The sequence below is a fragment of the Suricata suricatta genome, chromosome 4, assembly GCF_006229205.1.
Source record: "Suricata suricatta isolate VVHF042 chromosome 4, meerkat_22Aug2017_6uvM2_HiC, whole genome shotgun sequence".
Lineage (NCBI taxonomy): Eukaryota > Metazoa > Chordata > Mammalia > Carnivora > Herpestidae > Suricata > Suricata suricatta.
In genome coordinates this window covers 50,987,580-51,001,073 of record NC_043703.1, presented here as the reverse complement: position 1 = coordinate 51,001,073, position 13,494 = coordinate 50,987,580, and the positions used below count along the sequence as shown (strand labels likewise).

Here is a 13,494-nt window from a genome sequence, read left to right as displayed (position 1 = left end):
GGTCAATAATTAGGTTTGACTGGCTTGAGTTGCATGAAAATTCAGTTTTATTTTGGTGTTTTTGCACTCTCACACAATCAAAAATAATTTCTAACTAATATTACGGGAAGTAGGGCAATTATCTCGTTAAGGAAAGGCTGAAATCTCCCTCTTTTCTCCCAGTACAGACTTTTAATTATGAAAACTAGCAGCTTGTATTTAAAAGGAAAGCTTTCTTCTCTTTCTCAGGAGGGTTTTTATTTTAATGGGAAGTTATACCAGAAGTAAGAATGGCTCTTTTTTACATGATAGTGTGAGAGAGTTTAGGTGGTAAAAATGAACTGAGCTAGACTTCCAAGAAATGCCACGTGTTTCCATTTCTTTTTTGCTCCTATCGGGATTGAAGGAAGGGAGGATATTTCTGGTGTGCAGTTGGGGCTGGCTCGCGTTAGCAGCACGGAGCTCTGTTGATCTGTTACTGCTTGCTGTGTAGCAGCACATAATTTTGTTCTACTTCAGTCAGAATAGAGCATCTCACTGATAGGTTCTCTTACTAGTAAATATTTACTCATTTGAATGAGACAAATTTTGGTAGGCATTGTGTGAATTAGCAAGATATGAAAGTACTTTGGAATCCTCACCAAATGAAGCAGCGCTTTTTCTTAGTGTGCACAGAATGGTGATTGAGGTTGTCTTGGTGTGAGAGTAAGAAATTTTCTCTGCTGAAATTAAAAAGAAAAAAAATAGTTCCCAGTTGCTAGCCTCAGCAGCTTAAGAGTCTGAACATCCCATGCCAGAGTGCCATTCCTCATCTCATTTTCCTGGGCCCATGCAAAAGACTCGAGCTAAAATGGGTCAGGATTCCATTTACTTTCAATGTGAAGCTGGCATTTTCAAAATTAACACCCATCCATTCCTTTAAAAATATAGTATCAATGGAATATGCTCTTCTTCCTCTCTGAATACCAATAGGAACGCCTGAAGAAACAATTTTATTAATCCTTCAACTATGAATTTTAAATTCTATGTAAACTATATGAGCATGGCACTCTAAGCAGCCAGTGAGGTTGCGATACTCAATACTAAATGGATCACCATCATCAGTGTTTACTGAAATGGCTTCATGGTGAGAATGGGCTCATTCCTACTCATGCGTATGCCGTGTAAGAACAAGAAATGGATCAGTGTGCAAGAAAAATTGGACAAATCAGAATAAATGTTTGTGGGTTATTTTCATAATCAAATTATGAAATACAACCAAATGTATAAATAAATCTTTCTAAAATTAATATAAAAATAGGTAAATTTAAAGAAAACTCTTGGCAATAATTATTTCAGAAAAATATTCCCTACAGAGTTACACCATGTATTGTTCTAGAGAATAAAACAAACAGAAAATGTGCTTTAGCACAGTATTTCTAGTCAAAGATATGTATCAGAAATAGCTGGGGGCAGGACGCCTGGGTGGCTCAGTCAGTTAAGCATCCGGCTTCAGCTCAGGTCATGATCTCACGGTTTGTGTGTTCAAGCCCCTTGTCGGGCTCTGTGCTGACAGCTATCTCAGAGCCTGGAGCCTGCTTCAGATTCTGTATCTCCCTCTCTCTCTGACCCTCCCCTGCTCGCACTGTCTCTGTCTCTCAAAAATAAATAAAAAACATTCTAAAAAGTTAAAAAAAGAAATAGCTGGGGTATTTCTTGGGTGTAGTAGGCCCCCCTTACCCTGAAGATCTGGATTCAGCAGATCCAAGGTGGGGCTTACCATCTTGTAACATTACCTTATAATGCTTAAATAAACATTAATTACATGATAACTTAAATGCGCCCTAAGGTGGGACACATTGCTTTGAAACAGAAACACTGACAATGTGAAATTTTGTCTCATCCTATTTATTTATACCCCTTTCTTATTCTAATAGGAATTATAAGATTACACAGGATATCCAAAACGTATAACAAAAGTATAAATTAAAAGGTGAAAAAAATGAAGGAAAAAAGGATTTTGATTATGAAAGTAACCCACAAACATTTATTCTGATTTGTCCAATTTTTCTTGCACACTGATCCATTTCCTGTTCTTACACAGCATATGCATGAGTAGAAATGAGCTCATTCTCACCATGAAGCCATTTCAGTAAACACCGATGATGGTGATCCATTTAGTATTGAGTATCGCAACCTCACTGGCTGCTTAGAGTGCCATGCTCATATAGTTTACATAGAATTTAAAATTCATAGTTGAAGAATTAAATGAAATTAATGAGCTAAGCCAAATTTCAACATTGTGTCAAAACCAGACCTTTAGGGCTGTGGGGACTCGGTGAGTTTGAATATTACTATTCTCAAGTGTGTTTATGATTCAGTGCAGGTCTATTCATACATCGTAAGTCAGTACTTTTTTGATAGTGAGAAAATTGAAATAATTAAGACTTAACATTTTAATCTTGGCTTCGGTGCAGATCTGTTGCCATTGTGAATAAAAGCAAATTTATTAGTTTTCTGTCTTCTTAAAACTGGAGTTGAATATCAAAGAATTTACAAAAGACTTGAAATTTCTGAATAAAATCTATTGTAAAAGTTGAAATTTTGTTGGATATAAGTTGCACAAAAGTTATCTGAAGCTGATAACAGAAAATAAACTATTATCTTTGTCATTATAATGCATGTAAGAAAAATTATTCATGTTATATGTATGGCACTTCGAATTTTTTAAAGTAAGTAGACATTTATATGCCACTGCTATTTTAATTTGCTTAAATCTGTTACAATGCTTTAACACGAGGGCATTGCGTGTGTGCTGTAAAAACTTGCTTGTAAGTGCCATGCTATTGTTTGTCAATTCCTGTACCCGTCTGACGTCTGACGACTGTCCTCCTCAGTTTCCTCCATTTTCAGACCTCTTTAAATACACTGAGTCATTGTGATGGGTTCCTAGCATGGTTTTTAAGGAGAATTTAACTGGAAGACAATGCACATTATTGATAAGCATCTCCTCCCACTGAGTTTGTATGGCCTCTAATTCTTAAAAAGGAATTCACACATTTTGGTCCCTGCAAAAATAAAATCGATTGAGTTAAATTTCATTATAGTCAAGTGGAAATGAATGCTACCCAAATGAACATTTTAAGGGAGGAGGAAAATGCTTAATAAAAAGGAGGTGGGGGGAAGCCCTTCTTCTTACTATCCTATGTGGATGAGTAACAGGATAACCTCAAGGGGGACCAAGAGAAGCTTTTGAATATCTTTCTATTTACTAAATTGGAGAAGATGACTTCCCAGTTATAGTATGGAATGTTATGTTCAGAGAGATAGCTAACTCTAAAGCTAAATAAGCTACCAACCTTATTTTGAAAACTAATTCTGCATTTTCTCTGGTGGGCGGCGGGGCTTGGTTTCAGGATATGACGGCACGTGATCTGCTACAGCAGAGATACACTCTTCCCAGCGGAGACACTGCGTGGCGGTCCTCGCCCCTGGTGAACGCTGCGCTGGAAGGAAAGCTGGTCCTCTTGGATGGCATTCACCGGGTCAACGCGGGCACACTCGCTGTGTTGCAAAGGTTTGCATGAGTCCTACACACACAGAAAAACACACCATGTAAACAGTGGATGTGGAACTCTATCAACATTTTTTGAACTGGGTTATGTAGAACCTGAGAAACTTAATTCTGTATCCAACCAGAACAGAAGATATTTATATTGTTGTAAATGATAGTAAAACTTAAAATCATGAACATTTTGGGAAAAACCACTTTTGCCAGAGCAGAAGTCTCCGTATAAGTGTGAAAAAAGAAAACTGTCAGGTAGTAACTTTGAAAGACTTCATATATGCTGGTTGATACATGCAGTAAGTCATGCAGCTGAAGTTTCTACAATTTGTCAGTCACCACTTCACTGTTTATAAACTCCTTATGAGTCACAGGCCTAAATTATTGGGTGATCATGTTGGAATTTTTTTGAGAGAGAAAGGGTAGTTTCTTATATAAAATGTGTAATAGATGTTGATGATATTTTATATAGACTTAAAAAACTCACTTTGTGTTTACAAACTTGAATATTTATGTAACTATTGTTTCCTTATTTCTGTTTAGGTGGGGAAAACATTTCTAATTAACTTCTCTAGACTGTAATGTTAAGAAAAGACTTCATGTGTAACTTTCATGGAAAATATGTCCATCCTATGTTATTTCAGAAGATTAACAGTACCAATTTTTTGTTTATTCTATCTTGATGCTGTCACTTGTAGATTTTTTTTTAACTGTGGCATAATCTATTTCTCCAACTAAATATTCAAAGTTTTTTTTTGTTAGATCCTGAGTATAATTAAAAATTCCAAAAATAGGGGTGCCTGGGTGGCTCGGTTGGTTGAGTGTCTGACTCTTAATTTAGGCTCAGATCATGATCTCCTGGATTGTGAATTCAAGCCCCACATTGGGCTCTGTGCTTACAGCGCAGATTCTCTACTCTCTCTCTATCCCTCTCCCCACTTGCGTTCTCACTGTCTCTCAAAATAAGTGCATTTTACAAAAATTTCTAAAACATTGTTAATCCTAAATAGATTTGAGAGCATTTGAAAATAATAATTACAAACTTATAGTGGTTTGCCATAAATATTCCATAGATTTATAGTATTTTTTTCCTTCTTAACAGATTAATGCAGACACAAACAAAATAATACTCTTCCCCTTGTTGGTTATCTCTTGCCCGTTAGGCCAAACACTTAAGAAGAGGAGCAGCAGTGAGTGCTTACTCTGTTCTGGGCACTGTGCTAGGCCAGTGCTTCTTAGGTTCTCAGCCTTTCATTATAAAGATCTTTGATATTCAAAATACTATAGTTCCAAAGATAGACATTTTTTGGAAATGCTGTCCCTTAAAAACTTACTTTAGACTCAGAGCAGGTGCCACTTGCCTTGTTCAATATGCACCTCTTGATGGTCCTGAGTCCCTTATTTGGGTGTTTCTTTGCATCTCCTTCCTTCTTCCCTTTTCCCAGCTCCTCCTCACTGTCCACATCTCGTAACCATGATGACCGCTCTTTAGTACAGAAACCAATAGTTTTGCCTAGTACAGTAGCACTAGCCAACTTGAAGTTTCAAAAGGTGCCCCTAACAAAATTGTTAGACTCAATTGCCCATGAGAAAAGACATGATTAAAATGTTAGCTGATTCTACCACCAGTAACTTCAACATTCACAACAGATAAATTTGTTCCCTGACGTTCGCCTCTCCCGTTAGGTTGATCCAGGACCGGGAGCTAAGCCTGTACGATGGCTCCAGGCTGCTGAGAGAAGACAGGTACAGGCGCCTGAAGGAGGAGCTGCAGCTGTCCGACGAGCAGCTGCGGAAGAGGTAATGTTCGGTGCGCTGCCCGCATTCCCGTGGTCGAGTGTGCCTTCTTTCTACTATCCTTCTAACCCTAGGGCCACGCCAGGCTAACTTTGAGCCATTTAATAGTTTGTCACCCCGGGCGTGCTCATAATATGGCACTTCTTAAAACGTGGGTTTGCGATCCAACATGTGCTCTGCCCTCTCAGCCGAACTTTCCCATCAGTGTTTGAACACGGAATAAGATTCGCAGTGCTGAGGAGTCGACCCTCCTCATTGTCCTGGCAACTCAGTTTCCGTCCCATACTTTGTCTCTCGTCAGCAAAAACAACAAACAAACAAGCACAAAAAACCCTCATAATTTACTGGGCCCTCCCTCCCGGGAAGTGATGGGTTATTACTGAGGTAAGCCACCTGATACAGGCGTACCCTTTGTGGCTTATTTATATATTCCTTCCAGAAATGTCACCACCAAATGCTATGTGTGAGGCTTGCTCGGATCCTGGATCAGGAAATAAAACGGAAACAGCTATAAAAGATACTTTGGGACAATTGAGAAACTTTAAATGTGGAATATATAAACTACATCGTATTGAATTAATATTAATTTTCTTTGATATCATAATGGTGTTCTGGTAATGAAGGAGAATATTCCTGTTCTTAGGAGATGCACACTGAGATGTTTAAGGAATAATGTAAAAAAATCTCAGTGACTTCCTTCCAGATGTTTCAGGGAAGAAAGATATGTACTTGTGTGTACATGTACACAACACACGCAGAGAAAGAACAAGTGGGAATAAGAACACAAAGTGGTAAAATCTTAGTAATTGGTGACATCTAGGTAAAGGATATATAGGTGTTCATATTCTATTCTTTCAACTTTTCTATGTGTTTGAAAACTTTCAAAATATTTCCTCTAGCTACACACTACTTTCCTTTAGGGGAGGTTTGGCAAAAATAAGTTTTCTGTCTCATTACATTTCCATGGATATTTTGACATAATTAGAGATTGCTACCTTGACAAATAAATAGTTACTTAATTGAATGTTATGTAACTAAAGCTTCCCCTCCCCACAAAGGGCTTGCTGACATATTTAAAACATTAAAAATTTACAAATGACAATTAAGCACATTTCTTACTGTGTTTATGTTTTAAGGAGAGTTTTGTTCAAAAATTTTCTTGGAGTTTTTTTGTAGAGAGGAAATAATAAATTTCTTACTGTCTCTATAAGTTATTAAAAATTTCACTTGATTATACATAGCTATTTATGCTTCTGCGATACCCATCATTGAACTCCTCTAGCCCACTGAATAGTTCGGTTGTGTGTCTAGGGAGGTAAGTTTTAAAGATCCCTCTCATTTCATACCTTTAGTGTATACTATTCAGCTTTTGTATTTTATATTTTCAGGGAGGTGGATCAAAGCAGTGGGGCAGTAGCTCTGTGCAAGCCTGCTTGTCAGGCTCCCTTAGGACTTTAGGAACATTGTATTTGTAGTCAGATGTTCAGGAAATGACAGCCCTGTTCCCTGAGAAGGACCCAAGTTCTCCCTGATGGTCACAAGCAGTTTTACAAATGAAAACAATTTCAGGAACAGAGAGACCCTGTACATCATGTTGAGATTGTGGCTCAGACTGGTCAGTAGGACTTCCTTCTAAGAGTGTCCTAGTGTCCTATCTTCATCACTGTTGATTTTCATCACTCCCGTGAATACAATCCAGGCTCAATTCTGTCCCTAGAGGTTACTCTGAGTAGGTGGAAACAAGTCATAAGAATATTGCTTGGTTTCTGTTATTCACTTTTTTTTGTTGTTGGAATTTTGTGTCATTGTTAAACATGCATGAAACTTGAGCCAGATAGTTTTTCAAGGCTTTTTATGAAAAATACCAGTCCTCCCTCATCGGTCCTCAGACACTTAACAATTTTTTACACCCCAGAGACTACTACTTTCTACTCTGAGCTGTTTCTTCAAGGTACTTTCCTCCATATCACTAAATAATATACATTTTTTTTGTGTGTGTGGTACAGTTGACACACAGTATTACAATAGTTGCAGGTATACAACATAGTGATTCCATAAGTTTCCATATTATGCTGTATTCACAAGTGTAGATACTATTTGTCCCCGCACATACTATTGCAATATAATAATATGCTTTCATTGATACTTCTTTATCTTTCAGCATTAGGCATTATCAATTGATTTCTCACGATGGAAGATTAAGAGTTAGCTCTTTTCACCACCCCTTTTCCCACTACATATACATACTTCCCACCTCTCATTCTTCCTGAGTGGTCATGGAATAATTTTGTTTAGAACTTCACTCAATGTCTGCATTATTATCACAGTATAAGGACTGTTTACAGTCGAGTCAGGTAGTAAAATGCGGTTGATTTTCCTGTCTTGCTTACATTTTGTTTTTCTTAGAGTCAGCGATTGCGTGCATACGAAGAGAGGCAGATATGTAGGTACATAATTACAATGCAGCTTTTTTAAAAGTTTCTTTTTGAGAGAAAGACAGATAGAGGGAGCAGGGGAGGAGCAGAGAGAAAGGGAGAGAGAGAATCCCAAGCAGAATCCCTCCACGGTCAGCATGGAGCCTGATGCTGGGGGCTCGAACTCACAAACTGTGAGATCATGACCTGAGCCAAAACCAAGAGTCAGATGCTTAACCGACTGAGCCACCCAGGTGCCCCATTATAATGCAGCTTTTTCAGAACAGAGATCTCTACAGTAACGCTGTGGGAACACAGAGGAGGAAGTGACCCCATTGTCCATGTATTTATCACTTTTTTTATCCGAGATATTTCCTCTCTTGTCTAAATCTCCTCTCAGCATGTTCAGGCATATCAGGCTTTTATCAGCCTTCCATCTTTTCTCTCCTAGAGCATCCTGACTAGTCCTAATCTGGACCTGCTGCCCTTCACTCTTATAGCACAAATGTCATGCTAGATCTCTGTCCACTTTCCCATTTCCTCTGGTTTCTCTCCCTGCAACTTTCATCTGTTAGGTGTTGAACCTCTTGGGCTAAACCTCTAATTTTCTCTTTTATGTTCTGTCAGTTTGTCAGGACTTCATTGACTTTTCAAGGGCAAGATGTTTAAGAGTTGGTACTTCTTTGTCTGAAATATTTCTCCTGGTTAAAAGCCTAATTCCTTTCCTTTCTGGGGTTTTTGGGTTTTTTTTTTTTTTTTTTGGCCTGAGAAACATGTTATTTACTTTCTTATGAATATGAGCAGTTTTTCTCTCTTTCATTATTAAACAGTCATGTTACAGAATCTGCTTCACTCTGATGGATGTGGATTGTTAGTAAATTTCTTTAGCTTTTCCTGGCTAAACTTGATTTAATTTTGTGGCCCATTTTTATCTTACTGAAAATAAATATGTTCTCTTTTAGGGTCTTAATAGGTTATAATAGATTTATACTATGTTAATGGCAGTTGACAGTATTTCTTTCAAGGCTGTGTTTATTAGGTAGAGAGAGGACATTTGACCAAAAGAACATAGCAGAGCATAAAGTGGGAAATTTGTACTCAGTGAGGAAATTAATTTATTTCATGAATTGTTCTCATAAGTCATATGACTCACTATCTAGCGTGAGTTGATCCTATATGCTGTGCATATCTAACATGTCACTCTTGGCATTAGTATTTGAACTCTACATTAGAAACTCATCATCTGATTCATCTGTCCCTTTATTTCTCTGCCTAAGCTCAGAATTGAAGTTCAGTGAAATGATTATTATTTCTGGTAGCCTTTAAACAAACTCAGCTATGAATGCTTTGTTTTCTTGGGGGATTTTGAGATAGAGAAGAAGTCAAAGATAGAATGAAGGGAAGGCAGATTTAAGAGCATCTTTGCCTCTAGACCCAGTTTGGTAAATTTGGATACCTGTCTCTTTTCAGATGGGACCAATTTTCATATTTGTGTTTAGCAGGACTCCTTTAGTTACAAGTAACAACAAAAAAAAAAAACCACCTTAAATTTTTGCAAAAAGGAATTTATATTTCGTGTGTTCAGAGGAGAGACAAAGATCCAGTTGGACCTAAAGAAATAACTGCAACCTAGAACTTGAATGTTGCCAGACATTGTTACTCTGTATTTCATCTCTTTGTTTCTAATGTCACAATACCTGGCACATAGTAGACCATAAGCAAATGTTTCTGAACAAGTGAATAAATCTTAACCTAGTATAAATTCCAGGAAACTCAAGGTAAAGGTAATTCCATTAATCCAGTTTAAGATAACCTTCTGAGCTAGCAGTGTTTCTGCTACCGCAGTGCCTAGTAGTTAACTGCTACTAGCAGTGGGTTACCGTGCCTGTCAGCTTCATAGTGTGAAACCCAGATTCTAAACAGTTGTACTTGACTCCTTTGCTGACCTTCATTGTATTCTAATTCTTCACCCAGATCATGCGTCTTGATCTGAATGTTCTGCAGGCATTCTCTGCAAGGAATTACACAGCTAATGTACTCTTAGATATGCTGTAAGAAGCGTTAGCAGCTTTCCTTCCCTTGGTTCAAGACACCAAGAATGCAGTGGACATGGTGGCTAGAAATAGTGTGATGGCCACGCACACCACACACCATGCCTGCATTTCTCACAGGAAATAAGGACCAAAATAGAACAGTTTCCTTTGATGAGAAAAACTTCTTTGGGGAAAGGGAGAGTACAAATACTATAGGCTGCTAAGTATGTCCCTTCCTGCCGTTGGTCAGAGCATAGATGCAGGGCTGAGAGTTTCTGTGCATTCCTAGTAGTTTGTTTTGCCAGGAAAGTGCCTATGGTTATCTCAGGGAAGCAGTAAAGATTAGTGGCCTAGTGTCAGTTATAATTATATGTATAGTCTGGTGTATTTGCATTTTTATTGAATTTTTTATTAGTGTTAATTATCAGTGAACATTGAAAACAGTTTATAGTCTCCGGTTTTCTTGATCAGTGGTGAACCATAATTGGACGTTGGGCGTAATCCTTGGTTGGTTAGCTTCTCTGGACCCTTTTATTTTTATTCCTGTGTTAGAAGATAAGTAGGATCTGAGTATTCTCTCCCAACTCCCCAGAAGCCTCAGCATCTCGTTACTAGCAATTTAGGCCTTGTAAATTTTTAATAAAATTCAAGATAGACCCCGGATTTTATGCCCATGTCTTTGTGTTTGATTCTCACAACAAGAGTCTTAAGCAAAGTTGAATTTTGAAAAATAATCATTTTTTATAGTCAAGGAAAAGTTCTAAACTCTGTGTCTATAAAGAATCTAATTATTATTGTGTGTTGTGGTTTTCTTTTTGATACAGAGGATGCACCTTCTCTAACATATTTATTCATTTAGATAAGCTGCTCTGATTTTGAGTAGAAAATCATTATTCTTAACAGTTCTTATCAATTACCTCCTTTGACCTTGCCATCAGAGGTCTTCAAAAAGTTTCTTGCTGTGATGGTTCTTAACAACAGTAATACATTTATTTAGTTATTTAGCATCTTTTCTCTTCCAAGTACCACTGTAGACCTTGTGTGCCATAAAGATGAGCAAGAAATGTGCCCAGGCAGTTTGCTACATTGCAAGGGGAAGAAAAAGGTGAAATATGGGCTATAGATAGAACTACATAGCCTGTAGGTTCAGCGTTGGAGCACTAGTATTATAGTACAGAAATCCAGTTATAAAAGTCTCTTCTGGTTTATGATTCATGTCTTTATAAAAGCCTTCTATGTCATTCTTTCAAATTTCTTAATATACACATTTGACAAAAATGTACCATATAATTTCCTTCAAAAGATTGGACTTCTCTTTTATTAAATGAATAGCTTTTTTGAGGCATAATAACATATAATAAACTATGTATTTAGAGCATACAGTTAGATAATTTTTATATTTATATGTACTTATGGAACTATCACCACAGTCAAGATAATGAATACATCTGTGACCATCACTCTCAAAGTGTCCTCAGGTCTCTTGGTAATCCCCCTCTCTTGACCCTTGTCACCCTCCTCTGCTACCCTCTCTTGTATTTTCTAGAACTTTATATAAATGGGATCACACAGTATATATTCCTTTTGATCTGGCTTCTTTCACTCAGCATAATTATTTTGAGATCTTTCATGTTAGTATGTATATCAGTACTTCAGTCCTTCTTGCTGATAAGCAGTGGAAAGTGCTTTCCTCTCTAAAACTTATACTTATGACCCCAAACATATTGACCCCAATACTTTTATTCTTGAAATCTTTTTAGAAGAGCACTTTGCTTTGTTCATCTTTAATTTTTATGAAAGAGTTATTTATCTCAGTTAAGCCATGTCTTTAGTTTTATTTGTTGTTTGTTAAATTCTAGTAAAATTAACGTTAATCTTTGTTTCAACTTTTAATAGTGCTTATTTCCTAACTCTCAACTATTTACCACTTACTCAGTCTTTGTACTACGCACCAGTGCCTCCAAGCACCTGGAAGTACGTGGCAGGTCTTCAGAGGTGCTCTCCTCACCAGCTTTCAGACATGGAAATCCTGTTATCATCAGGAAATGACTTTCCACATGACCTATTTATATGTAAGGAAGCCTTTGGGGTGACCTAGCAACAAAACAGTCCTTATCCTGTTATTTGGTAGTTGGCTGGTGGTTTTCATATTCAGTGTACAGTTCTCTGCCTGATACATCAACTGTGTCGGAAACTGCCCCTCTTTAAATTGGGCCAGCTCACTTGGGTGTACCCAGCTAGAGTCAATACCAGAAAGCAATCCACAGACAATATATATTCTAAGCAATGGTCATCACCTATTTAAAGTCATACCCCCTAGCTTGCTCTCCTGTTGCATGTTCTCATGCTAATTGCTCTTCTAGTATTAAATTCAGAGCTCAGCTGTGGTCCCTGCTTCCTTATCTTTTGATTTAAGGATATAATTGGACTTCCTCTTTTGGCTTACTTGTTGGATTTTGGCTTTGTTTATTCCCTGATTTAGTACCCCTCATTATCTTGAGTAAGAAACTACATCTGCAGATTTAATTTTGTGCAGTCAAAGCGCAAAAAAGCAGCTCTGTCTCTCCCACCTTCTTTTGTCCCAACTAGGAAAGAGGAGGAGCAAGGATGAATCCAACATCTGTTGTTGGGCCATGAAGCAGGAGTTTTCTGGATTATAGCAAACCACTTGGCAGGAATGGAAAATGGAATAACCTTCTCTTTTAGCTTTTAGATTACAGGATTTTCTGTGTCTAGGTTCTCTTGTGTGACTGTCTAATTGCTGGCACTCCTCAGTGATCATGCTATCCTTAGGACTTCCAGGCTCTGGTCATGTTGCTATTCTTTCCTGTTTTCCCAGAACAACTCCTTGGGACAGATCATTTCCATGCCCTGCTTGAATATCTGTAAATAAGGTTGGTTTTTTTTCCCCCTACCTAGAGAAATGAAATTATATCTGGTAGCTTTTATGAATTCCTCTAGACCTTTTTCATATGACCATTTCTAAAAACTGGCTTTCTCTGGTTTACAAATTATGGTGTGGCCTCTAAATTTATAGATCATGTGGTCAGGGATTTGGTGGGCCTACCTGTTGTATTGGGACAACAGTATCTTACCTAAAGTCCTCAGATTACTTACTTGCATCTCCACACATTTCCTACTTCCTGATGTTCTAGCTGCCTAAGCATTCAACTGTGGGTTTCTTTTATACCAGTTAATGGCAATGAACCACTTATGTACCTGTATTTTGGTTTCTGTGAAGATGTTGGCAGGTGTTTGAGTTTCATCTCTTGTTTCTCATAACAAGGATGGTATTACCCTCTAGCGTTGCATTCCCACTGGGGTTTCAAGTAGAGTTCATAAGAACTGACAATATCACCCCATGATAGTCTCTTCTCCAAAACACACTCAAGTCATTTCGTAAACCATAGCAAGTCTTATCTTCTTCCTCTCTGTGTCCTAGGATATTTACATCCTCAGATTCCCTAGCAGAGATATATAAAAGAGATCACTTTAAAAATAACAATACTTCCGTTCAATATTCGCAAATCCATCAATGTGATCCATCACTTTAACAAAAGAAAGGATAAAAAGCACATGATCCTGTCGATAGATGCAGAAAAAGCATTTGACAAAATACAGCACCCTTTCTTAATAAAAACCCTTGAGAAAGTCGGAATAGAACGAATTTACCTAAATATTATAAAAGCAGTTTATGAAAAGCCCACAGCCAATATTATCCTCAATG

At 37.6% G+C, this 13,494-nt stretch overlaps 1 protein-coding gene and 1 long non-coding RNA gene across 4 annotated transcripts in view; one reads left to right on the top strand and one right to left on the bottom strand.

The window, feature by feature from the left end:
* The window catches only part of VWA8 (von Willebrand factor A domain containing 8), a 334,690-nt gene that overhangs the window by 80,425 nt on the left and 240,771 nt on the right, over window positions 1-13,494 (top strand). For all 3 annotated transcript variants that reach the window (XM_029936673.1, XM_029936672.1, XM_029936671.1), the window contains 2 exons: window positions 3,375-3,535; window positions 5,210-5,323. In XM_029936673.1, the coding sequence (XP_029792533.1) occupies window positions 3,375-3,535; window positions 5,210-5,323 (275 nt within the window). The remainder of the gene's footprint in view (window positions 1-3,374; window positions 3,536-5,209; window positions 5,324-13,494) is intronic.
* LOC115289457 overlaps window positions 3,334-13,494 on the bottom strand; it is a 37,469-nt gene continuing 27,308 nt past the window's right edge. The window contains exon 3 of the long non-coding RNA XR_003907634.1: window positions 3,334-3,548. This is a non-coding gene — a long non-coding RNA (uncharacterized LOC115289457). The remainder of the gene's footprint in view (window positions 3,549-13,494) is intronic.